Genomic DNA, 27,628 nt, shown 5'->3' with positions numbered 1-27,628 from the left:
AATACGTGTGCGAAAAACCTCATACATAGCACAAATATGTTGCGCTGCGGCGTGCTCAAAAACACGTACGTCCCTGTGAAGGAGCCCTAAGGCTAGTGATACATTAACATATTTATTTGTGAAGCGTGCTATTTGTGCAGTTTTATAGACAGCATGTGGCCCTATTATAGCCTATTATATCCTTCACATGGATGTATTTGCGTACGTTTTTTTCGCACGCAACTCTTGCATGCGCAATACACGGAGAATACAACCCATCGATTTCAGTGGGTTGATTAACACTTCTTTTTTTATGCGTTCTTTTCACAGTATCACATGCATGTGTATGTGCTACGTCTGCGTGCTGCCTGATGCGAGTTGCGCCTTATTCTTTCGGGTGCAACTCAATTACGGCCCATTCACATGAGCGCATTTCCCATCTGTGTGCTGTCCGTGTATTTCAGATGGCATGAGGACCCAATCGTCGCAGCATGCCCAATTCTGGTCCGCATCACAGACCACAAGGTCCACTGTCTGCGGGTATCGGACGGCGCACGAACATGCGTTAGTGCGCTATCCCATACGAGCTGTGCGGGTGGTGTGCGCTTATATGAACATACTGTGTACGCAAAAAACGTACAGTGCGATGTGCAGATACGCACTCAAATCAACCTCGTTGGCTGCGCCGAATGGAGCGTATTTGTGCCTACGGCGGTCAGCCCCCGTGCCGGAGACGCACAGTCCAACGCAGCGCCATTTATTCGTTTTTTGCTGTCGTATTTGTGCAGAATGTGGACAAGACCGTCCGGATGACCTGAGATAACTGATGGCTGCAGCCCAGAGGATGCTGCCCGGCCGGGACAATGGGGGCACCCCGGCTCCTGCAGCCATTGTATGCAGACGCTGGAGCCATGCTGGCACGCAGAAAGCCCCGAGCTGCCCGGCAAAGTGAAGCAGTTTAATCCTCCCGCACAAAGCTGGGGGAGAAGTTAGCTAATGTAAGTGTGAAAGGGTGAGCAGTGCGGGGGGAGGGCGGCGAGGAGAAGGAGGAGGAAGGGGCGCAGGGCTGGGGGCGGTGTTTGTGCTGGGATTCCCTGCAGCATTGCCCCCTCATAGCCCATTGTTACTGCCAGGAGGAGGACGCGCGGGGATGTTACCTCCCGGACGGGCTGCCCGGGACATTGGATGGGCATCTAGGAGTTGGCACAAGGCGGATACCCACGGGCTGGAGCCCGACTGTCTGCACTAACCCTGGATTACACTACACTATGCTGGGCGCCTTCTGCCGCACTGGATGTGTCTGTAGATGAAGGATTTATCGGCACTGGACGGGCTATTCATGGGGAGAGGAGGGCGCGAGCAGGTGAGGAGCCGCTGCCGGCGGGCGGGCTGGGGGGATGCCGCACTGCTCACCATCATGTGCGGGCTGCCCTGCACACGTGACTGCACCAGCGCTCCTTGTAGCGGGCTGCAGCAGGGAACGGGCTGCTCATCCAACTCGTCCGTACCTGCAAGCAGGTGGTTAGTATACTGCTGGGTATTGCAGTGCAGCGCTCCGTATACTGCTGGGTATTGCAGTGCAGCGCTCCGTATACTGCTGGGTATTGCAGTGCAGCGCTCCGTATACTGCTGGATGCTTCTGCTTGGCTCAGGCTTGCAGCGCTTCTTCTTTTAGAAAGCTCGTTTGCAATTTGACCTTATAGTAATAACTGTGACTAAATCCAGTGTAAGCCATCTGATGGTGTGGATCCAGAAGAAGGGACAATTATAGATGCCGGAGATCGCTCTGTGCATTATGGCTTATTCACAAGGAACCATATTCTCGCACGAGTTTAATGCGCGCGAATATGAAATCTGTTCTTTCGAATGGCTTCGTTCACACAAGTGCTGCAAGGAAAAAAATCGCAGCACGTTCTATCGGTGGGCGGATGGAACGCATTGCTTTAATGGGAATTTAAAAAAAACATTGAATGGCGTGCGATTGCAGAAGTCGATGGGAAACGCTCGTGATCCTATCACATGTGTGCAGTCTCGGGCTGCATTCACATGGGGCGGTTTGGTTGGGGTAAAACTGCACCAAAAAGTTCATTGGTGAAACCATGTGTGTGTTTTTAGTATGTTTGTAGTTAAATGTGACCAAAAACGCACGCAGCTTTGCAGATGCACATTTTGGTGTGGTTTTAATTGCCCTGTGTGAATAGAGCCTCGCTGAAGCAATGTGGTAAAAAAAAAAAAAAATCTTACACCGCTTTGCATCGCCATGAATATTTCATACCGATATCACGCTCCTCTATGTGAATGTAGCGGGAGATATAAATCTCCCCGCAGGCTACCTGCAGATTTTGATGCAGAGTTGAACAATTAGTTTAAAATCTGCCTGCAATTCTGCATCGGAATCCGCAGTCGGGCCGATCTCACTTACGGTTGGTAAAACTATGCGTTTCACCGCAAACGAGCTCAACGGCAGTTTTTTAACGAACCCCATCATTGTAATGAATGATGTTTGTTTAAAAAGCGCCTAAACAGACGAAAATAGAGCAGGCAGCGCTCAAATATTGCATAGCTTCTGACGCTAGTCTGCGAAGCCCCATTGACATAAATAGAGGCGTTGTACAGCATTTGAATCACTGCAGTAAACGCTGTAAAAAGTTTTGTGCGTGAGCGGTTTTAGACCTGCGGATTTTTGGTGTTTAATTCTGCATCCGCGGGATTGACGGCGCAGTGTGAACAGCCCCTTATATCTGTGAGATCTGCTATGATGTGGATATTAGTTTTTTTCCCTGTCTGACTTTCTATTTACTCCTTCCTTATCTCTTGTGATTGCAGAGCTGCTCTGTGTAAACTTTCACTCTGGTACCGTAACTATTCTGTAAATCTATAACCAGGGTAGCCTTGGCACACAAAGGCCTTTGTGGTTTTGTGTTCAAAGATTAAGCTGGAGCCCCGGGTCCCCGCAGCTAGTTACACATTGATATCCCATGGAATGCAGCGACTGGTGTGGAATTAGCCCCCACCTCCTCCGCACAGTTATTTTTCTTTATTCCATGATTTTTTTTGTCCTGCTTCATCACTTGGATCATCTGCTGGACCAGTAGTCATCTGCTGGAATGGGCAATGGAAGGAAAACAGGATCTAAACTAAAAAGTCCTGTATGTGTGTGGGCTAATCTCATGTTCTCGGGTCTGGTGGACTACAGAGTTGCATCACGTGACTGGGATTGTGCTATGGTGTGAATTACAGGATCTGTTTGTGTATCGCTAGATGATACTTGCTGGCTGGTGATATAAAGTGGGTTATAATGCTCCATAAGTGTTTAGAATCTGATATGAATGATGTGGGGGTTCAGTCCAGCTGAAGCCAACGAGAGTCTGTGCTAAAAGTTTGTTTAATATTGTTATCCTATAGTGGATAAAAGTATCTCCCTCTCTGTATCTCCCTCTCTGTATCTCCCTCTCTGTATCTCCCTCTCTGTATCTCCCTCTCTGTATCTCCCTCTCTGTATCTCCCTCTCTGTATCTCCCTCTCTGTATCTCCCTCTCTGTATCTCCCTCTCTGTATCTCCCTCTCTGTATCTCCCTCTCTGTATCTCCCTCTCTGTATCTCCCTCTCTGTATCTCCCTCTCTGTATCTCCCTCTCTGTATCTCCCTCTCTGTATCTCCCTCTCTGTATCTCCCTCTCTGTATCCCCCTCTCTGTATCATATATGTACAATGTGTATACTGGTAGGAATCTTGTTTGGAAGACCCGATGCTTGTCCAAAATATGTTTTGTTTAGCACTTGAGAATCCTATGTTCTTGCATGTTTATTGAATGTAGATTGTTTGATTGTATTACAGATTTACTCATTTCTTCACTGTTCTCTTTCAGCCTATCCAGGATTGATTGGAGCATTCACGTCCTGTCAAGGTTATTTATAAAGGGGGGGAAAAAACTCATTGCCATGCAACGCTTAAGAAGGTGCCTGGCTTGTCTTCTGGCCTTCGTCACTGTAACGTCATGCAGACCAGCGGCAGCAGAACAAGAAAGTTTGAAAGGTAAACAAAAGAAAGGGGGGGGGGGAAACTTGGCTGGTGCCCTTGTCGAAATCTCCCAAAGACTATTAATGACCTATCATCAGGATGGGTCATCAATAGTTGATCTGCTGGGGTCTGCTGGTTGGGACCCCAACGAATCAACTGAGCAGATGCATGCTGTCAACGCCGCAAATACACAGAGCTCGAAGCAGAAGCCATTGCACCGATCTCCATGTAGTGGCACGGCTTTCATTGAAAGCCTCCATTTTATCGCATTGCGCGAACTTGCGATTTTCGTGAGATGTGTTTTTAACATTGGAGGCTCTTATTATCTATCATGGGAGAAAAGCGCAGGCAGCAGCGATGCAATGTTTTTCCAGGAAAAGCACCACAGACGCTCAGACATTGCATGAGCAAAAATGCGATAGTAACGTGATTTTCTCGTCAGTGTGAAGAAGCCCTATGTTTTGTTTTTTTTAATCAAAAATGGCCAAAAGTTGCTGATTCTACGTATTTTAACACGCCCTTGAAAAATACACCCATGGAATAGATTCAAAGATTTGCATTAGCTCCATATTACGGTCTGCAACACATGGATTAAATATGGTTTGAGATGGAAGCAGCCAAAAACCAGATATAATGATCTGGAAAGGTTAGGGAGTTGCTGATAGTGTTTGGAGGTCCTGTTGGCATGTCATCATTACAAGCTTTTCCTCAGAAGTTAAGCTAACCATAGATGTAAAGGACTTGATAGAAAACTTTATATATGCATCTTCCTTCATGGAAAGTTTAGTATTTAATGCTGATGCCTGACAGAAGTTTTGAAGGATGAATAAGTGTTTTGAACAAAGTTCCCTCGGTCAGAAGAGATTGTTCTTAATACCAAAGAATTTAGTGATTTTTGTTAAACTCCATTGACTGGTTAAAGATGATCTCATTTATGGTTGGCTAAAGGCTCTGCTCATACTGCCTTCAAGACTTCCTTCAGAGGTACATTGGGAGGACTTCCCCACATATGACCAAAGGATACAACATATACCATTGCCTACGGTGGGCATATAAGGGTGGGGGAAGTTAGGGAGCCCAGATATGGCTGTGATGGCTAGTGGGGGCTTATTGTTACATTTGGCTAATGTTGCCAGAAACTCTTCTAGCAAATGCGCCAAATTTATCTACAAGACGCAATGTGAACAGAGCTTAACACTGATCTGGCAACGGTATAAACGTATTTGGAAGCTGCCAGCAAACCCCACCAATATAAAACCATTCACTAGGGAGTTTGAACCTTGGAATTAGCATCATGGGGGTGAGTGGTGTTTGGCTCATTGTTTTTTATGAAGGGAAATAAGTGTTATGGTATTTAATAGAGTGCTTATTCGTGCTTCCTGAGGCCGGACTCCCCCAAACGTATAGTGAAACGCAGCGGTTTTCCGGCATATGGAACGGCATATTGTTGCGTATGCCTGCCCATGTACAGCATCTCGCTGTCATGCACTGGCCGGTTCCTTTTTTTTTTTTCACTTGTCTCTTAGCAACGTTGCGTAACAATATCGCGCATACGCAATGTAATTGCGTATGTACAGCAGTTTCATAAGCACCCATAGAGAAGAATAGAGTTTTTTTTTTTAATCATGCGTGGTATACGCAATCAATATACACATGTGTGAGCGGAGCAAAGAAAATCAATGTTTTTTGAATTGCCATGTGTAATACGCAATTAAAATATCTGTGAGCCCGACCTTATAATAGTTTTAAATTGAAAAATAAAAAAGTTAAGGGGTTATTTGTTGTTTAGATTGAGTGCAAAATATTAATACAATTGGCTACAATCTTGTTGTCTATGGTCCAATGAGTCCGATTTGATGCACGGAAGCATTTACTAAAGGGTTATGCTATGAAATGGATTGTTTGCAGGTCAAAAGGTGACTCCAGGTCAAAATACAAGTTCAGGATGGTGAGGTGAGAGAAGCAACACCTTTCTGGAGTGTGTCTTCTTCACACCGAGACCCCAAAACAGCAACAAAGTTCATCTAATGGTTAAATCAACAGGACTGTTTTGTGGGAGTGGTACTAGCAGGGTTAAGTAATTGAGTCTTATGCATATAATGTAGCACTCTGTAACCTGTGTGCCAGAGATGTAACTAATTTGGCACCCGACAGAAGCATTTTCCATACTGGCACTATATCTACTAGGATTTTTCCTGACTTGCCTTTTATATGTGAGAATTTTGGCTTCACACACTTTAAGTAATCCCCAAGTATTGAAGGAAATTGTACGTAATTAAAACCATTCTAGAACCGCAGCGCCATCTATAATATTAGAGAGGAAATGCTAAAAGACCGGTCTCTAATCTCTTCCAGCAGAGTCAGTACCTGGGCTTGAGGAACATCATCTTCTTGATCCCGGAAGCCGATTGCGTCTTACCTGTAACTCCAATTCTAGTAGTAACATCAACTGGTATAGAGAACAGGACAGGCTGCAGGCGGGAGAGAAGATTCGTTTGGAAGGCTATGTCTTGGAAATGACGGATGTAGCCTCTGAAGACTCGGGACTGTATTTATGTGTGGTCCATGGGACCGGCCAGATCCTGCGGAGGTTCACAATATCTGTAGTTGGTGAGTGTCCGGAGGGTTTGTCATCCTGCTGACTTGTGTTTTTCGTAAATTAACATTTCTTATCCACAAAGGTTTACCTATTAAGAAGCTAATTTGCAGGTGGTATCCTATGATAAAGTCTTATGCTAACAAATGTTATTACGGAAGCGGCTCATAGTGTTATGTAATGTGTTGGGTGGTGGCCTGGCTGTCTTTCTTGCTTAATTTGTGCCTCTGAGGCACCACTAATTTGTTCTAGCAGGATGTTCATGACCTGTAAAGCTGTATATAATTATGCATTGTTGCTGCTAATATTAGGATCACAAGAACAATGCCTTAGAGGCTCTTGGTTTATATAGTTGTCTGTGCTCTGCAGATCCAGAAGCATCTGGGGATGAAGATGATGAGGATGGCCGCAGGGAAGATTTCCAGGGGGATCTGAATGAGGACCCTGTTTACATCTATCAAGGTAGGTACACTTCTATTGAGATTACTAATTGGAGGTTATAATGACCTCATTCCTCCACCCATCAAGGCAATAAACTGTAAAAGTAGTATATATCAGACCTACTCCACATACCAAAGACCAGACTGTCTGCGGATGCCTGAGAGATGAGTAAAAGTGCTTCTGACCTATGCCCTGGGGTTTACAGATAAGCAGGACAGAGCCTAACTTGCAAGCAGAACCAATATTTCACTTTTTAAAGTATTTAGAGGGGTTTTTAGAAGGGGCAAATAATTCCGGAGGGAGGAAAAAGCTGTTATCACATTTTTTAGATTTCCCTCTGGTTCAGTGCCATTATCCCCGTTTCTGCTGCTCTTTTCCTAAAAGTTCCTGCTGTGGTCATGCGCCGTTCATCTAACCCAGTGATTAGCTGCAACTGCCACGTGAATGACAAAAACTTTTGACTAGTGCAAAACTGGTGCTATTGGCCAAGAAAATCTCTCATGAATATGTAACCTACTGTTTTGAATGGGGTCATATACAAAAGCTATTGCTTAACTTGGTCTATTCAGCAGTCCTGGAAATTTATATGTACCTGTTTTTATTGGACTCCATAGAACAAGTTGCTAATGACCTGTTTTATTTTTCAGCCCCATATTGGACGCTCCCACGTCGTATGGAGAAAAAGTTGTATGCATTACCTGCTGGGAATACTGTGAAGTTTCGCTGTGCCGCTGGTGGCAGCCCCCTCCCCACCATTCGTTGGCTGAAAAATGGGAAAGAATTTAGAGGGGAGCATCGTATAGGGGGTATTCAGGTAAGCCAACCTAGATAACTTTCTACACTGAAAAAGGACTGTTTAGTAACACTATAAAATATGCTATTAGTGAAAGTTTCCACATTATAAGTAAAATATCAACTTCCATCCAGTTAAGGCATCAGCATTGGAGCCTTGTCATGGAGAGCGTGGTACCCTCAGACCGGGGCAACTACACTTGTTTGGTGGAGAACAAGATGGGCAGCATCAGCTATACATACATATTAGATGTACTTGGTAAGTAGAATTGGTTACTTCCGTATTTTCCCTATATTAGTGGTAGTTTGATCTCTGCCCTTTTAGCTATGACATGGTGTATATGGAGAAATGGGTATATAAATATGACTGGCATGTGTGAGCAGGGATTCCTCAAAATAATTTATGGTGCCCTGGCTCAATGCTAAGACCTTCTGGAACTTCAAAGTCAATAAGATACTGCTTGTGTCATAAACCTAATGGGGGTCGTTATCTCCTGCCAGGCCCTCTGATTAGCTGCTACAACTGTCTGCTAACTATCTGACTTTACTGCCTGCCCTGCAGTACATCTTTTATGGACTTCTGTCATCCTAATGCTAACATTAGATTTTGTAGGTGGCTTCACTTCACGAGTCGTGTTACAAACCCATTTTAGAAGTATTAATTTATCTGTAGCTGTTATGAACTGTAATTTAAAATCTACTTTTGTAAGGATGATATGTAAATGAATGACCATGATGCAATACTATACATACTAACTTTTTAATTTTCTTCATTTTTTTTGGTCATACAGAGAGGTCTTCACACCGACCTATCTTGCAAGCCGGTCTCCCAGCAAATACCACCGCTCATGTGGGCAGTGATGTGGAGTTCCTGTGTAAGGTGTACAGTGACGCTCAACCACACATCCAGTGGCTCAAACACATTGAGCTGAATGGGAGCCGCTTTGGCCCTGATGACGCACCGTATGTACAAGTTCTTAAGGTAGGTTCGTTAATGGTTTGGGCTATTTCATTCATTGGCTCAATTCAGCTGCATCATGGTAACTTGTTAATGTGGTTTTAACGATTTGCACACTGTCTGCAAAACTTGTTCCTTTTTTTTTTTCATCCAGACTTTTACTTAATGGCATTGTGTAACGTAGCAGGCTGCCTGTTTGTGGTACTTAAAAGAACTGTAATCTATTCAGTCTTCTCAGCTTAAAGGGAACCAGTTTTGTATTTCATGCTGTCCTAATACAATTTATCAGTTCTTAAGAACCACAACACTTGACTCCATAAGTGACAGGCTGCTGAAATGTTTTTTCACTACTTCATGCTGCCCTCAGTGAGGACCACATAAAGTACATAAGTTTCTTTTTAAAGCAGATTCCGAGACTGATATAATGATCTATCTTGAGGCAAGCTCATAGTCCTGGTAGACCCCTTTAACCTAAATGATCAATGCACTTTGTGATAACTTCATTTACTTTAAATTGTGTTTGTTTTTTTTTTCTAAAAAAACCCTCTTAGGCTGCCTGTCCACGGGCGTAGCCGCCGGGCAGCTGGAGACCGCTGATGGTTCTCCGCACTGAGCCTGTGCCTATCTGACAGATAGGTTCACCGCGGAGAATCTCTAGGATTCTCTGTTCGTGGACAGGGGGGGCTGCGCTATGGAAAGTGTCCACTGCGTTCAACCCCCCCCCCCCTCCGGCCAGATTATCGCCACGGGGAACGCAATGAAAATTCGCCAGTGGACAGGTAGCCTTAGGTGCTGTCCACTAGGATCTCTTTCTTCCCTCTAATTTGCTTCTTCTTGGCCTGTTAAGTGAAGTCCTCTCTAATAACACAGATAACAAAACTGAGAACAGGAGCAGGGCAATGACTCATGCTGCCTATACACGTCTATGGAGAGGAGAGGATGGCAAGTAGCTGCAGAGAGAGACTCGCACAGACATGCTGCTGTTAATCGTGCCTTATTTATTGTGTTGCGGCTACTGAACTCAAAATACAATGCTTAATACTGCTGTTCACTCTTTTCCGTTATTTTTGTGTGCTAGAGAGTAAAGAAGTAGATTTTACTGTTGTCTTCTATATACTGAATATTGAGAAATCGTAACAGCAGTCTCCACCCAGTAGCTCAGGGAAAACAAAGAATCAGAGATGGAGCTTACAGAGAAAGAAAACTTGTGATAGATATAGGATGAAAGTCCTATAATGGTCAGATATAGCACATATGGCAGCTTATTGCTTTTTTTCTCTAACCCGAAAATATCAAAAGCCTACTGATCTTTCAGAAGTTAAGACATTTTACATGTTCTGTTTCTTCATGAAGGTGACATTTTAAGTTTGGTGCTTATGTGATGCATTGGGAATTTCAATTTTGAAAGTCATTTGTATAAATATATTTCCTTTTTTCTGTAGACTGCAGATATCAACACTTCAGAAGTAGAGGTGCTTCATCTACGGAACGTCACAATGGAGGATGCGGGAGAATATACATGCCTAGCAGGGAATTCAATTGGTCTCTCTTATCAGTCTGCTTGGCTGACTGTTCTGCCTAGTAAGTATAGAAGGCCTGTGAACATGTGCCATACTCAATGGGGAATTGTGTGTATATAGTTTGGAATAATTAAATATATCATTGTAGCTACAGCCAAGGCACATCTGTAAAGGAAGTCTTGAGCTATCATCTCAAGTTGTGAAATTGCTTAGAATAGGAGGAAATGTGTGGGTGAGACTTGGATAACAGATGGGAATAGCTTAGAAGGGGAGACAAAAGCCACAGAGAAGGTCAAGGTCACATATGTGGCACTGACCCTTGTCTATTTTTCCTCCTCCCCACAGATGATGACCTCTTAGAAGAGGCAGAGCCTGCAGACTCCAAATACGTGGATATAATTATATATACTTCTGGATTCCTTGCTGTGGCGATGGCTGTTGTCATTGTAATTCTTTGCCGTATGCAAATGCCACACAGCAAACAGACCCTACAGCCACCTGTGCATAAGCTCACAAAGTTCCCCCTCATACGACAGGTAAGAAATAATGAAGACTATAAAGGCAATTTGTATATTTTTATAATTTGTTTTATTCTTTTATTTTGTATTTTTTTTTTTTTTTTTTCCCCCGTACATCGTATTCCCTTTGTTTCGAGACCTTTTACAGATTGAGAGTGTCAGTTTGGCTTATTCATGAAATATTTTTTTTTTCACCCCCAACAGTTCTCCCTGGAATCAAGTTCCTCCAGAAAGTCAAATGCCCCCTTGATCCGTATCACTCGCTTGTCTTCCAGCTGTGCACCTATGCTCGCCAGTGTAATGGAGGTTGAGCTACCGCTAGATGCCAAGTGGGAGTTCCCCAGGGACAGGTTTGTGGTGCTTTTTTTTTTTTTTTTTTTCTCTTCAGGGTAATTTCCTTGTTTTTAGTACTGTTGGGTGCTCATTTTTTGTTTTGTTTTCTTTATCTCATTAGGCTTGTTTTAGGGAAACCTTTAGGAGAGGGCTGTTTTGGACAAGTAGTGAGAGCCGAGGGCTATGGGATTGAGAAAGATCGGCCTGAAAAACCTGTAACAGTAGCAGTAAAGATGCTTAAAGGTGAGTACAGAATTGCTGTTCTTGCTAGCCTCCATTTATGCACACAGCCATATACATTCATTATATTTAAAAAAATCAAGCACCAAGGAGTTGTCTGAATGAAATTTTCTATGTGTGATTGTGACATTGAAATAAGTAAGTGGTTACAATATCAGAGCAAAAGGATACTTTGTTGCGGAAAACTGTTCACTTGAAGGGAGGCTGTAGTACCCTGTTGTACCGCCTCTAGCTTGGATGCAAGATGAGATACGGACAGGCATGGAGACATAAAGGTTTTGTATGGTGTCCTGCAGCATATCAGTCCACACCTGCTGTAACAGAGCCTCTAGATCTTGCAAGCTAGTAGGTTGTTGAAGTTGGTGTCTCAGATGGTCCTATACATGATCTATTGGCGACAAATCTGGCCATTGGGCAGCACGAAAGTGTGACAATGTTGTGGAGACATTCCTGTTACACCCTTGCTGTATGCGGCCGTGCATTATCCTGCTGGAAAATGCCTCTTGGAAGCCCTGCCCTGGCAACGTATATGGCTGCAGGATGTCCTAAACCTATTGTTGAGCTGTCGTTCTCCCTCGTACCACTACTAGGGGTAACTGACTGTTGTATGAGATGGCCCTCCAGACCATCACACCAGCAGTGGGGGCAATGTGCCGCTCCACAGCAAAAGCAGGATTGAGGTGTTCACCCCTAGGTCTCCAGACACTAACAAGGCCATCATCTATGACCAAATTTAAACCTGGATTCGTCACTTAAATGTCCTTTAACAAGGTGCCTGGAAATGGTTCCAGCAGACACATGGTGCTGCTTGTCAGACGATTGGATGATCCTCTTTCATGCATCCGTTTGCCCCGACACTTCCTAACAGTCTGGTCAGAACGGCCCAGGTGGTGGGCAATTCCATCGATGCAACCATCCTGTGGGGTCAGAAAAGTTTTCCCTATAAGCTTGCTTTTGTGGTGTCGCAGGAGGATCTATTCTTGTGCTCACCCTCTAAATACTTCTCATTTCTAGATTTATATTATGAGTCTAATGATACTGGCATTGTGGCTTTCATTCATATGTATTGTATAATGCATCCGAAAGGTAATTGATGGACCCACTGACTTGGAATTTGGTAGAGGTTTCTAGAATTCTGATGTCAGGAAAAGCACAGCATGCTGCACTACAGCTTTGATTACTTTTGATGGCCAGTGTATATATAGCCTAAGAGCTCCTACACAAGGAATAACTGTTCATTTTATCGCTGAATCGTGCAAAACTGAATGATCGTTCAGTGTAAACACTACCAGCAACTGGATGATAATTTGTTTATTGTTCATTCAGTTTAGGCAGGCAGAAAAAAATTAAACGACGATTGGGCCATGAAAACAGTCAGTCATTCATCTATAAATCGGTGCCTATTTACGCCGAATAGAGGCAGGCGAGTGGCCGGACAGACAGAGGTGATCTTCGGCATGCTCTGCCTCCATTGAATGAACGAGTATTGCTCCTGTGTTCTTTATTATCAGTGTATGTAGTGTCCAAATATAGTCTGTTTTATAATTGTAAAGTTGACGGAACGGAAAAAAATGACTGTAGACTTGATATTAAGTTAGAAGAAAGGACTAATAACTCTAACATCTTCTTTTCTTTATTTAGATAACGGTAATGACAAAGATCTGTCCGACCTAATCTCTGAGATGGAGTTAATGAAAGTTATCGGAAAGCACAAAAACATAATCAATCTGCTTGGTGTGTGTACCCAGGAAGGTAAATGAGACTCCATGTAGGAGGATAGTTTTTAAATCTGGTTATGGAATGAATTGGCAGATTCCTATGAATGAGCATTTAAAAAGTTTTCCAAGCTATAGAAATTTGCTATGTCTCCGCTCAGGTCCCCTCTTTGTTATTGTGGAGTATGCCTCTAAGGGAAACTTACGCGAGTTCTTGCGTGCCCGACGCCCTCCAACCTCAGAAGATGCTTTTGATGTAACCAAGGTGCCTGAAGAGCTGTTGTCTTTTAAAGATCTAGTGTCCTGTGCTTATCAAGTTGCCCGTGGCATGGAATACCTAGAATCCAAAAAGGTAAGGCTTTGATATTATGTGCCACTTCATAACTTGCCTTGGAGATAAGGCAAGATTTGTTTGTGGGGTTTTTTTTGTAACTGAAGAGATTTCATGTGTTTTTTTTTTTTTTATATTTTGACTTAACTGTTTTTTTTTTTCTTCGTAAAGTGTATACACAGAGATCTGGCAGCTAGAAATGTCCTAGTGGCCGAAGATAATGTCATGAAGATTGCTGACTTTGGTCTTGCGCGAGGTGTTCATGATATTGATTACTACAAAAAAACTAGCAATGTAAGTTCCTTTACTTTTCCATGCATGGTTATGGTGTTTTGTAGTACATCTTCTGAAGTCTAAGCCAAGCACTCTGCTCATAGAAAGTTGATGACAGAAAAGGACCACGTGGTCCATCTAGTCTGTCCTTCTATTATTTCTCTTAGGATAGATCTATGCTTATTCCAGGCAGCTTGAATTAATTTATTGTTGATTTTCCAACCACATCTGCTGGACGTTTGTCCCAAGCATCTATTACTCTTACAGCAAAAAAACAAAACCAAAACATTTTCTGACGGTGCTTTCGATTTTTAACAGGGTCGGCTTCCTGTGAAGTGGATGGCCCCAGAAGCTCTATTTGACCGTGTTTATACACACCAGAGTGACATGTAAGTTTGAGCTTGTATGTGTTTTGAGAATAACTTTGTTCAATTTTTATGGTCATGTAGCATAACAAGTTCTTCATGGATGGTCAATGTCCATGTGAACAATACAGTATTACTATTATATACAGTATCAGTTTTAGCCCATAATTAAAGGATTTTGTTGCAGATCTGCAGCAGATTTCATATCCTCAATTTGAATTCAATTAAAAGGGTTCAATCCGCAACAAAATCTTCAGCAACTTTTGAACACAGCCTAAGGCCGACTGCACACAACTGGGTCTGATTCTGCATGTGGAACCCAGCTCTGTCCCTGTTGGCAACCTGGCGTACGTGCTTTCTCCTGTATTGTGGATGACCTTAGCGGCTCGCTGTTCGTTTATTCGTAGTACAGTTATGTTTGTTTTTTGTTTTTTTTTAATATTCGCATTTTCATCGCTAGGCGATGCGCACGGGTACCCGCAATTAACATTGCAGATGGGCCATGGGTTGGGTGGCTTCCATTGACTTCAATAAAAGCCATCCGTGTGCGGATCCCTCTGAAAAAACAGAACATGCTGCAATTTTAAATGTTTGCAGAAATCACAATCCCTGTCCGCGAATGTTCTATTCAATGTGTGCGGAATACCGCGGATCATCTGCGCAGGTGACCATAGCTGATTCCATAATTCGAACCCTCCCGTGTGCAACCAGCCTATGGGGTTCTGCATTCTGCAGTTCATTTTTGATTGATGGGTTCTCTGCAAATGAGATTGTCATTAGGTGCCCCACTGCTGAGACCATTGATCGGCTGAAATGGAATATAACAGCAATTGTACAATTCTTCGTCAGTGCCACTACAGGGAATATTAAAGCGGAAGGGGGGGGGGGGGAGGTGGGCATAAAAAAGGTTACCATTCAGTGACTACAAATGGAGATACTGAAGTCTGTGAGAAGTTGATACAAAAAGTATATTAGAAAAATTTATGAGCTTTAGTTGCTGAAACAGGATAAAACCATTTAAGCATTGCATAAGCTATGATGCCATTGTGAACAGAGCCTAATGAAATGCAGCTGTTCTAGAACTATGAAACTAATTATAAGGGTTAAATGTTGCTCCAGCATTACAATAAGACCGCTCACTACTTTTTGACCTAAACATAATATATTCTATGGTATTGATCGGAGTTCTGTTTGTTTTTATTTTTTAGATGGTCATTTGGAATTTTAACATGGGAGATATTTACTCTTGGTGGCTCTCCATATCCCGGCATTCCAGTGGAAGAGTTGTTCAAACTGTTACGAGAAGGACATAGGATGGATAAACCGTCAAATTGTACTCATGAACTGTAAGTATTTCAGTTTCTATACTTGATTTTGTGCAACAGAAGTCACAGAAAATGTGAGCCAAGTATGTTGGCCATCATGATGGTTTCCTGTGTTTTTAGGATTTTATCTTGTGTTCAAATTGCATTTGTGGCTACTGGCTAAGAAGTGGTATATACTGTATTAGCAATGCCAGATCTAGAGAATGGGTTCAGTTTAGAGATGAGCGAGCATACTCGATAAGGCAAACTACTCAAGCGAGTACTGCCTTATTTGAGTACCTGCCCGCTCGTCTCTAAAGATTCGGGTGCCGGCGGGGAGGAACGGAGGGGAGATCCCCCGCTCCCCCTTGCTCACCGCTGCAACTCACCTGTCACCCGCGCCGGCAGCCAAATCTTTAGAGACGAGTGGGCAGGTACTCGAATAAGGCACTACTCGCTCGAGCAGTTTGCCTTATCGAGTATGCTCGCTCATCTCTGGTTCAGTTCCTTCCTATTTCAAGACAGCACTTTTTATTTTGTTTCTCAAGTCATTATTTCACAATGATCATTAAGTACATTTCAACAACATGTTTTCCTTGAAGCATTTAGTTTGACATGTGTTATCCTAATGCAACACAAGGTAGTGATGTGTTAAAGGTTCACTCATGTGTTGTGTAGCTCTAATCCCAGTGATCTCAATTCTGACCAGCTCAGGTCTATTTTGAGTTTGTGTTCATTTTCAAGTCAAATTCTCAGTTTCTGTTATGATGTCACATGGATCTACCACATAAATCGCTTACAGGGAAAAGCATAGGCATTCCTGTCAAATTTACTGATTATGATCACACAGCTTCTGTCAAACCGTTATAATAGAGGAGATCACTGCTCATCCTCCTAAATGTATACTTATGGTCTGTAGCTATTTAGCTGAATAGAGAAGGTAATAATAATTAAACTGACACACCTACCCCCACCCTTCCCCCAAGCAGGAAAAAATTGTACAACGCTAACTAATACTGTGCCGTTGCACCATGGAATAATGTGAAATTGAAAGTGAAAAATATCAGCCTCAGATGGTGCCTGATAAGTATCAGACAGGAGGCTACATTGCAGGGAAGTGGCTGGAATACCCATAGAAGACCTTCAGAGTGTGACAGGCAATCGGGTGAGGGAGGCAGGCATGGGGAAAAAAATGTGTTTTCGCTAGAGTGGCCCTTTAAAGAGGCTATACATTAGGATAGATCAATATCAGATTGGTGAGGTTCTGACTCCTGGCACCCCTACTGATCAGCTGTTTAAAGGGGCTGTGGCACTCCAACGAGAACTGCTGCCTCTTCACTGTAAACCGGCATGTTTAGTTACAGCTGTGCCTGGTATGGCAGCTGAGTCCTATTTACTTGGACATCACATACAAAGGAAGAAGCTGTGGCTCCTCCTAACTACTGATCGGTGAAGGTATCAGGAGTTGGACCCCCAATCTGGTATTAATGACCTATCCCGAAGATCATCAGGGTCTTAAGTCCCAGATAACTAATTTGACTGTCTCGTATAATTCTAATGTGAGCCATTAATGATGCCCTATTTTTGTAGGTACATGTTGATGAGAGAATGCTGGCATGGTGTCCCATCACAAAGACCGACATTTAAGCAGTTAGTAGAGCAACTGGACCGAATCCTCACAGCTGTATCGGAGGAGGTAAGATCAAGTGTTTTTTTTAATTAATGTTAGATATTCACTTTACTCTCTATATACTGTGATGTTATAGGGCATGATGGATCGAGCATACTCCCTATACCGTATTATATACTAGAGCTTGACTGCTCTCTTGGCTATATATTTATCTTAGTTCACTGACTAATCCTTCCTTCTTTTTCTTTTTAGTACTTGGACCTATCAATGCCCTTTGAACAGTATTCTCCCTCCTGTGAAGACACTTCAAGCACATGTTCCTCGTCTGATGACTCCGTGTTCAGCCATGATCCAGCACCAACTCCTTCCTGCATCTTCAATTATCACAATGTTCATTCTCATATGGGGACTTGAAAAAGCAATAGGTGCTCATAATGGGAGGGTATGGACATTATAAATGCTGCATATACCCTTCCTAGGAACCTAATTTATTCAAGAGACATGAACCGTGTCTAGTTTTTGTAGACCCCGGTGAAACCTTGTGCTGCTTTTCTGTTATGCTTGGGAGGAGAAAAAAAAATATTTAAGTTGGTGCTGCCCTCAAGCCACCGGTATACAGGATGTAAAGCACTGTGAGCCCTTGACTGGCTCTGCCAAGCCATGTTTGGGAATATGTAGTCAAAGGCCATATTGTGGATGTGAAGGACTACCGTTAGCAGGGATGCTTTTCCCGGTTGTGTTCTAAGAGATGCCAGAAAGCTACTGGGAAGCACTGTGCTGCTGGGAACATAGCTTTACCTGCTTGTTAATATTCTCTGCATTTGTAATGCCAAGCTGCAATCTGGAATTACAAGTGGCCCTAAAGTGCCTGAAGTTTTTATGGTTCTAAAGTTTGTAAATATTTTCTAAAAGAAATATTTATGTCCCGTTTTTTCGTTTAACACGTACAATAGGTCATGTTGAACATTTTGTTGGAGAGAGGACCTAAAGCCTTATTTCAGTATTTTTCATGGTTTTATCTTCTAGCAGCCATATAATTTATCTCACTGATATTTTTATATTAACATACTTTGGACTCTGAAGAATCTTTTACAATCAGAATGCTTTTATACACTATAGATATATTTAAAACAGAATATGCTCTTTTGCAGTTTACCAAAAGTTTCATATTTCAAGTTGATTTATTTTATATATTGTAAAAAAAAAAGTTATGTTTAATATAAAGACTTAAATTATATCAGACTAACTATTGCTTGTGAGAACTTTATTAGTGTGTTTTTAGTTTTTTTTTTCCTTTTTGTCTGTTGTCAGATCAATGCATTAAGAATTTACTGTACATACTCGAGTATAAGCCTAGTTTTTCAGCACATTTTTTTTTTTGTGCTGAAAAAGTCCCCCTCTGCTTTTACTCGAGTGCGGTTAAAAAAACCATACCATGCAATACTTGCCTCCCAGCCGGCGTCTGTGTCCCTGACACGATTGTCTCCCGGGTGGTACGGCAAGCTGCTTCAGAATTCTCCCTGCTGTCATCTCGCTGCTCGGCTTTGAATTCCCTTGCCATCAGCGCTGTGTAAGTAGGCGCTGTGATTGGCTCGAGTGCCAGCCAATCACAGCCGGCTCTTGATCCAATCATAGCGCTTACTTACACAGCGCTGAGGGCGGGGGAATTCAAAGCCGAGCAGGAAGATGACAGGGGAGAATTCTCAAGCAGCTTGCCGCACCGCTGGTGAGACCATCACGCTGGGAAAACAGACGCTGGCTGGGAGGTGAGTATTGTATTTTTTTATTTTTTTTTACCCAGTATATACTTGAATATAGCTAGGCTTATACTAGTCAATAGGTTTTACCATTTTTTTTGTGGTAAAACTTATTGACTCGGCTTATACTCGAATTGGCTAATACTCGAGTATATACGGTAATTGTCTAAATTTGAGGGATTTTTTTCCCCTGCAGATATTGATAGCATATGGATAGGCTATACCTTGGGCAGGTATCCAATGCGGGTCTCATTGAGACCACCACTGATGATGCCTAGAACCAAGGGGCTACTTCTGGCTTTTCTCTGTTCTCTTTATGCCAGGTGGCGAGTCTGAAATGGTGCATTGTAGAAGGAAAGCTATAGTGGTTATTGTATTCGCTGCAGGCATTGTTGCAGGACACAGAAATTGGGACCTCAACGATGAGATATTTAACAATATATGTCCTAGTGATAAATCTTTCATCAAACGTCTGCTGTATGCTTATCTTTTTTAAAACAAGTCATGTACAAAGATTTGTGCATGGTTACAGGTTTGTGACAAGAGAAAATCTAAAGGAACCAAAACTGATATATTTTATTATAGTTTTATATGCTGTTGTTATTGCACTTTTAAAATATTAAAGAACATTCAAAATGTACACCTTTTGGGGGCCAAATATTTTTTTTCACGTAAATGCATGTCCTTATGGCTGAACGTTTCTGCAATAGGGCTTGATTAAAAATTTTGCACAATTGCCTTCTTTAGCTACTATGTCACTATATATAGACACTGCAGTTTAAGGGCCCTTTTACATGGAGTCATTATCGTTCAAGAAAATCGTTGGATCATGCGGATTTGAACGATAATTGTTTAGTGTAAACGCAGCCAAGGACTGAACAATGAATGAGAATTTGTTTGCTTCTCGTTCGTTGATCTTTATGCCTGCATAAAATGAACATCATTCACTCGTTTTACACCTCGTTGTGTGTGAACAGCGATCGTTTAGTCGTTCACATTCTCTAGTACAGTGAATATCCAACAATTTATCTGCCTATATAAACAGGCTGCATGCGAGCGAACTCGTCATTATTTGCTTATGCGAACAATAAATTGCTCACTATAGAAGGAGCTTTAAACCCCATTTAGACACAACGATTATCGCTCAAAATTTGTTTAAAAGCCATCTTTTGAGCGATAATCGCTGCGTGTAAATGTGCCTGTCTTTCACATTTTTGCCAAACGTTGAATTTCAGTTCGGCATGAAATCCATCATTCAACAGAACAGCTGATAAGAAGGACTGCACGCTGTGTTCTGCCCGGGAAGCGCTGATAACGGCTGATTACATTGTCTCAGCTGTTAGCCCCGTGGCAGAATAAAGGTCTGTTCTCTGAATACAGCTCCTGGCGGCTCAAGACTACTAATTGGTACTAATAGGCATTAGTACCAAGTAGTAGTTTATGCAAAATGATCGCTCAAAAGCCATCTTTTGAACGATCATCTTCGTGTGTAAATGCACCTGAATGCCCTGTTTAGATGGAACAATAATTGTGCATTTTTAACGCAGGCAAACTACTGGACGACTGGTGAGAATCAGGAGGTTCTCGCTCATCCAGTTTCAGCCAGCATTAAGGCCAGCACCGGCTGTGGCATTTATGCCATTTAAACACTGAACGATTAGTGCATGAGAACTGCACTAGAATTGTGCAGTCTAAAGAGGCTGCCAAGAGCGATCAAGCTGGTTATGACGTCGCCAACTCGTTCCGTCGGGCAAACGAGAATCGGGAGATTTTTGGCCCACATAAAAGGGCGATAAGCCTTGATAGGAGATCAGCACTGAGGCTGGGCTAATCTCTCCTCTTCTGTATCATTTTTTTTTTTTTTTTTTTTAAGCAGCTAGTTTATGACTGCAACACAACTTTGAGGTCACAGATTAGCTGATGAGAAGTGCAGTAGAGGGCAGAGGGAAGCTTAAAGGCCTTTTTATATGGAATGATTATCGGTCAAAAATTGCGTAAACTCTTGCAAAAATGAACTCCAGCCCAATACATGCATTGAAGTGAAAAAATACCCCCAAAGGTGTCCAAAGCCTTTAACCTAGGTTTAATCAAAGTTCATGTAAAAGTTTCATTTACAAATATTTTTTTTTTTTTGGTTTGCTTGGAGGTCTCCGCAGGGAAGCTAATGATTGACTTTAAAGCCCCTTTGCAGTAGGCAGGGGGCTAGTGATTGATCTGTATGTAGCCATGCATGAGTGGGAGTTTGGTTACTTGGCTGCAGACCCTCTGGCCATTTCCAATTGTAACCCTAATGATGCATGCTGTACATAGACTGAATACCTGGCAAGGACTGCCATGAGAGAACAGCAACTGCTTCCCTACCAACACATTGTTCTGTGTCCAGAAGGACAGGCTTAGTAGCCTGGGGAGTTCTTGCTACACATTATCTAATGCGGCTCCTCCTCTGCATCTTAATGAAAAGAGTCCTTCATATATACACACCTGCTCCCCCTTACAAACACATGCAATTACACTGTGGGGGATTCCAGATTTACTAAACAATACTGTCAATTGAATATTTAACTAAAACACAGCTGAGGTTTAGCCCTCAGTTTCTGTGGGGGCTTTGAAATCTGTGTGGTTTATATATTTTTAGGTTCTTGCAAAGTATTACTTACAAGGTATATGTGTTACTGCATCTGTCCTCAAAATAATGCAGTGCAGCCTACAAGCATATGTATTGGGTACATTCACACAGGCAAGCGCAAGTTTCTTGGGACGGTATCGTGCTTGCCAATGTGCGTTTCGCATCCTTACTGTGAAATTGCCATCCTCAGGCACGTATTTCACGCATCACAGGTTCGCAAGTGTTTCCCATCAATTTCAATGGGAAACCTCACCTAGCAGGGCATGTGAGTACCATGTGATGTATTTTACTGTCCCATTGAAAACAATGGGCGATGTGTTCCGAGGGTATGCGAAAAGACAGGATATGCTGCAATTTTTAACCTTGCAGTATCAATGCGCGGTAAAAAAAAATCTTATGTAAATGACTCCATTCAAAAGAATGGAGTTCATATTTGTACGCCTCACTCAAGTGAATGTAGCCTTCAGCTACATACACATGGGTGAGCATGATATCAAGCTGCGAACGTGCGCTTTACCCGTGGATGCAAGGAGTTTTTTAGGCAAAAACTCCTCGCATTTATGAAATTCTGATCCACTTGTTTTTTTTTGTTTTTTTTTTATGTGGGGGAAACTGAAAAGCACCCACGGTCACACAGTTTCTTCCTTTATGTATAGTTTCTATAGTACCCTTAAAAGTACTAGTCTACTTACAGAAAGTTGCCTGTATAATTTTTTGTCTTAAATGAACATGAAGGATCAGACTGCAAGTTACTGTCATTCTTCAATATGCCGAAAAAATAAGGTTTTACAAAAGTGAATTACCATGGCCAAGCTTGTCTTAAGAGTTGGACGAATAGAGGGCTTAGATAATTCCCACAGACATTATGGCTCTGTTACATGCTTAGAGTTGTGGTCTGTGTTTCCTTGATTTAACTTTTTGTCAGAGTAGGAAAAGATCCCAATTGTGCGAAGCAAGAAAGGCTGTTCTAGAAGGAACATGCTGTAGACTGAATGTAAGCATATAAGTACGCTCTTGGAGTTTGGACCGTGTTTTACCTTTGTTATGCAGCCATGTTAAACACTTGTCAGATAAGGGGACAAAACAAAACTACTGATTTCAATGGTTTTGTCTTCACTATTGGGATTCTCACCCGTTAGTAGTGTAGGTGAGAAAAGATGGGTCCTGTCTAGTGATGAGCGAGTATACTCTCTAAGGGCAATTGCTCAAGCGAGCATTGTCCTTAGTACCTGCCCGCTTCGAAGAAAAGGTTTGGGTGCCGGCGCGGGTGAGCGGTGGGTTGCGGGGGGGAGAGAGGGATCTCCCCGCCGGCACCCGAACCTTTTCTGAGCGGGCAGGTACTCACTAAGGACAATGCTTGCTCGAATAATTGTCCTGAGAGAGTATGCTCGCTCATCTCTAGTCCTGTCCTATCTCACCACTGTTCTTCTTTTTTTTTTTTTTTTCTCTAATCTTCTGCGCTATGGTGGGGAGTTTGAAAAGCCCGAAAAAAAGAAAAAATGTGTTCATGTACAATTACGCTCCTGTAGCGGCGAGCGTAGTTGCGCATACAGCCGCCTGGAGTATTTACAGTAACACGAGTGGATGAGAGGTGAATCTAATCCACACGTTGCATCCAAAATCTGCAAAAATTCCGTGCACAAAATGCAGTACAGATTTAAAATTTACTCCATGCCAAATTATGCTGCGGATTTTCACGCTTTGAGTAACAAAGTGTAAAATCTTCAGCAAATCAAGAGTACTTCTACTTCGAAATTGTTTAGTGTAGTTTTGCTGTGGTGGAACTAACGCATCAGGATATACACTAAAATGGTCACCGGATTACACAAAAAAAATGATGAGATCAGCTGACAAACCTCTGTCAGTAATATGCTTTACATGTCAATTTTTATGGATGTGAGCAAACTACAGCCACATGTTAGTAGTGATGTCACAACGCCTAACTTGAACATGACATATCTTGCAATTCAATCAGTTTTGTAAAATCAATTATTAAAATTTGCGGTGTGAACGCCATAGAACTATACTTTAAGATATCCACAATACTTTTAACCAGCCATAAGTCTATAAAAAAAATGCAAGCTTTCGTCTAAAGATCCTCTTATTCCAATACAGCGGGAGCTGTAACACACATGCAGAGGTTCTACCTTTTGACCTTTTCATTTTCAGCAGGGAGCTCTCTGTTAGACTGTGGCACCTTATTGAGCGACAATACACTTGGACTAAAAAACTGTCCCATCTAAATTAACCCTACACAAAAGTTTAATTAGATGCACAACCCCCCATTAGCTCAGGATCTTCCATTTGTCATTGTGGGTAAAAAGTGTACATGCGAGCATTAAACAGCATTATTTTTTACCACTTTTGGTAATGTTGCTTTATTAATGCTAACACACCATAAATTCAAGGTGACCCTCAGTAAAAGTTCTTAATTTTTGGAAGTAATGATGCGCTAAAGATCTATTCCTGTTCTGTAGAGTTTTGTGAAATTAGGCATGCAAAAAGTAACCTTCTGAATTCATTCGGGGAACATCTTCAAGTTAAATCAGGCTTAGAGTCACCTTCAATGTAACTTTAAAATTGGATTATTAGTAGTCAATTTTAGTTTAAAATTGTCAATTTTGAAGAGACTTAATACCTAAGGCCTCATTGACCTGAACCATTCTGAATGTTAATATGGAGTTATCGCTGCTGCTGTTCACACGGACCTATTCCCTTGCTTAAATTAATTCTGTATTTTGCATGCGGTAGACAATGGAGTATGGCATAAATAACATCCTTTTTTATGGCTGCGTAGTGAAAGAAATCTGTCTGAAATGGAGGTTAAAGCAGACGCAATACCGCTAAAGAGTAATCAAGTCTTTTAGTGTGTCAACCAATAAGCATATATAAATAACACCATAAAGGGGTTGTCCCACCCCAGACGAAATATGGAATGCAGCGCGCTGTGTTACCAAGTGTGGGACAGCAGAAGAGGTGAAAGCCCTTCTTCTCTTCAACGGGCCTGCTGGAGCTGCGCTTTGAACTCTACTATCTGCGGCAGTCAGATTGAAGTAAATGGAGTGGAGCTACATTAGCGTGTTCTCCACTGCCTCACGCTTCAGGATGCATTGGGGCTGCATTCAAGATATTGGCTGTGGTGTGTTTCCATGTGTAAAGGGAGCAATTCTGATCACAAAATGTGCCATTAGAAGGTAAAAATTTTTATTTCTTTTTTAATTGAAAGCTTAAGTATGTTCTCTTTCACCAAAATGTGCAGTATGCTGCAAAAACCGTGCACAAGGATGCAGAATATTTTAAGCCCTCTTTGAAAGGAGAAGACCCTCACAAGGCTTCCACAAGCCTCCAAGCCTGAAGGTCCTGCAACGGTCAGAGATTTGTAGGTTTCCTTTGTCAAAACCATTCTAGCTCCTGGAACTGAAAGCAGGTTGTGCTCTTCCCCCAAGAAGAAGTTTGCAACAGGGTGAGGAACATAGTGGACACACATATTCCCCAGACCGCCGTAGGGACATGCTATAAGGGCATCGCTTTCTGAATTGGGCCTTTTAATAAACATGGACAGTGAACATGTGGTAACCAAAATTAAGGATTTGCAACAAGTATTTGGCTTGTAGGTAATCATGTGATTCAAAGATTGTGACTCATATATTCCTCTTTCAATCATTTGCGAACTGAAAAATCATACGGAATTAGAATTATTCATCTGAATGGTTGTATTCACATGCGCTTTTTTTTTTTTTTTACTCGGAACGAGCAGTCCAAGTAAAAAAAAATGCAGCATGTCCGATTCTTGGACAAAAATAGTATGTCAGTGTGTGTGGTCTCCCGCACATCGTACAGTACACGGATGAGATGTCTGTGTGCTGTTCAATATTGCGCCCAAGAATATTGAATGCAACTTGTGCCCATGTACACGTGTTTTGTTTTTTTTTATTTCAGTAAAGGCAGAAGATCAATAAAGTTTCATTAGAGAAAAGCGCCAGCGTTTTTGGTGTAAGAAAATGCATGGGAAAATCTAATTAAAAATGAAGTGTTTTGACGCAAATTAATAGTGTGTGACAAAATCCTGCAAGTTCTTCCTCTTATGTCCTATGAGATCCTAGCGTGCGGCTGAAATCTAAAAAAAAAACTGGATGAATACCCATGGGATTATAAAACGTGAAGTACTGAAACCTTCACTCTCAGCATTCATCATGATAAAGTTACACTCCAAGCTTTTCTGTGACCATCACTTTGTGATGACCTTTACTTGACTCTTCACCTTTTGAGTAACACAAGGTTAGTAAACATGACTTCTTGTAGCACTTTTTTGTTTACTACTACAGAGATGTGAATTGTTTTTACACTTTTTTTGGCTAGGTGCATACTTGTATTAAAAAAATCGTCTTAGTTAGCCCGGGCTCACAGGAACGTATTTGTATTGCATATTACATGTGCAATATATGCGGTAGGTGGTGTCAATGTAAATACATTGATTTTTATTGTTCCACTCACACTTGTGTATATTTATTGCGTAAGAGCCTTATTGTTCTCTCTGGGTGTATTTGAAACGCAGTGCATACGCAATTACATTGCGCATGTGATGCATTTTTTATGCATGCTGCTAGGTGACACGAGAAGGAAATTTAAAAAAAGGAAACTAGGACCGGTGCAGGACAGCACATAAAATAGGTTGTGCATGCGAGCAAGACGAGACAATACACAGGGAGACACAGTTCCAAATGCTGGTAAATTTTGTACAATTTTTATGCAGCATTTTACAATACGGCCGTGTGAGCATGGCCTTACTTCCACAAAAAAGGACATTTTCCATCTGTATACAATTTTGTGTGGCCTTCATGTGCAGTCCATGTGACCGTTTTTAATTTCTGCATGATCTATATATATAAAGCTGAAAGCCCTCACTGACTGACTGACTGACTCACTGACTCGCCAAAAGTTCTCCAACTTCCCGATGTCGTAGAAACATGAAATTTGGCGCAAGCATAGATTATCTCCAAAATAGGAAAAGTAATTGGGTCCCAACTCGATTATTCAATTCTAGCGCAAAAGAATTGGTGTCGAAATTTTACGTACGGAATGTAATTTTTTCACTTTCCAGTGTCATAGAAACGGGAAATTTGGCACGAGCATTGATTATGTCATACATAGGAAAAGCTAATGGGTCCCAACTCCATTATTCAATTCTAGCGCAAAAGAATTGGCGTCGAAATTTTACGTACGGAATGTAATTTTTTCACTTTCCGGTGTCATAGAAACAGGAAATTTGGCACGAGCATTGATTATGTCATAAATAGGAAAAGCTAATGGGTCCCAACTCGATTATTCAATTTTATGCGCAAAAGTATTAGCGTCCAAATTTTACGTGCGGAATGTAATTTTTTCACTTTCCGGTGTCATAGAAACGTGAAATTTGGCACGAGCATTGATTATGTCATAAATAGGAAAAGCTAATGGGTCCCAACTCGATTATTCAATTTTATGCGCAAAAGAATTAGCGTCCAAATTTTACGTGCGGAATGTAAATTTTTCACTTTCCAGTGTCATAGAAACGTGAAATTTGGCACGAGCATTGATTATGTTATACATAGGAAAAGCTAATGGGTCCCAACTCGATTATTAAATTCTAGCGCAAAAGAATTGGCGTCGAAATTTTACGTGCGGAATGTAATTTTTTCACTTTCCGGTGTCATAGAAACAGGAAATTTGGCACAAGCATTGATTATGTCATAAATAGGAAACACTAATGGGTCCCAACTCGATTATTCAATTCTAGCGCAAAAGAATTGGCGTCAAAATTTTACGTGCGGAATGTAATTTTTTCATTTTCCGGTGTCATAGAAACGGGAAATTTGGCGCGAGCATTGATTATGTCATAAATAGGTAAAGCTAATGGGTCCCAACTCCATTATTCAATTCTAAGCGCAAAAGAATTAGGGTCCAAATTTTACGTATGTAATCTAATTCTCTCACTTCCTGATGTCATTTTATATAAAGGAAACGTCGCATGGTTGCCTCCCCGTGGTGTTTCCTGGGTAACGCAGAGAACTATGCAAAATGGTGAACATATTTTTTTTCCTCAGTATCTCTAAAGTAACCACGACTTCATAAGCTTTTCCGTGTGAACACCAGATAAACACCAGTACCGAATTAACTCGGGCGAAGCCGGGTATATCAGCTAGTATATATATATATATATGTATATATATTTATATATATATTTTTTAATGT

The 27,628-nt window shown here is 41.8% G+C and overlaps 1 protein-coding gene across 2 annotated transcripts; it reads left to right on the top strand.

Annotated features, from left to right (window-relative positions):
- Nucleotides 1-1,101: 1,101 nt before the first annotated feature.
- FGFR4 (fibroblast growth factor receptor 4) lies at nt 1,102-18,525 on the top strand. 2 transcript variants are annotated; one of them, XM_066591326.1, is made up of 18 exons: nt 1,102-1,342; nt 3,847-4,013; nt 6,357-6,608; nt 6,964-7,056; nt 7,683-7,849; nt 7,963-8,086; nt 8,619-8,809; nt 10,228-10,366; nt 10,651-10,841; nt 11,028-11,173; nt 11,278-11,399; nt 13,038-13,148; nt 13,273-13,463; nt 13,614-13,736; nt 14,034-14,104; nt 15,289-15,426; nt 16,975-17,080; nt 17,267-18,525. In XM_066591326.1, the coding sequence occupies exons 2-18, from the start codon at nt 3,920-3,922 to the stop codon at nt 17,426-17,428; spliced, it is 2,421 nt and encodes an 806-aa protein (XP_066447423.1). In that variant the 5' UTR covers nt 1,102-1,342; nt 3,847-3,919; the 3' UTR covers nt 17,429-18,525. The 2 variants fall into 2 exon arrangements, with proteins under 2 accessions (XP_066447423.1, XP_066447421.1); XM_066591324.1 differs by having other exon boundaries at nt 6,354-6,608.
- The last annotated feature ends 9,103 nt before the right edge of the window (nt 18,526-27,628 follow it).

Source organism: Eleutherodactylus coqui, chromosome 2, assembly GCF_035609145.1.
Source record: "Eleutherodactylus coqui strain aEleCoq1 chromosome 2, aEleCoq1.hap1, whole genome shotgun sequence".
NCBI lineage: Eukaryota > Metazoa > Chordata > Amphibia > Anura > Eleutherodactylidae > Eleutherodactylus > Eleutherodactylus coqui.
Note: the sequence above shows the minus strand (reverse complement) of the source record. Positions and strands in the feature narration are given on the sequence as shown.

Bases quoted from the DNA above. Each gene is read 5' to 3' on its own strand.
- FGFR4 (XM_066591324.1), top strand. From the start codon at position 3,920: ATGCAACGCTTAAGAAGGTGCCTGGCTTGTCTTCTGGCCTTCGTCACT. The intron at 8,810-10,227 runs GTAGGTTCGTTA...TTTTTTCTGTAG, and splicing joins CGTATGTACAAGTTCTTAAG to ACTGCAGATATCAACACTTC. The intron at 10,842-11,027 runs GTAAGAAATAAT...CACCCCCAACAG, and splicing joins AGTTCCCCCTCATACGACAG to TTCTCCCTGGAATCAAGTTC.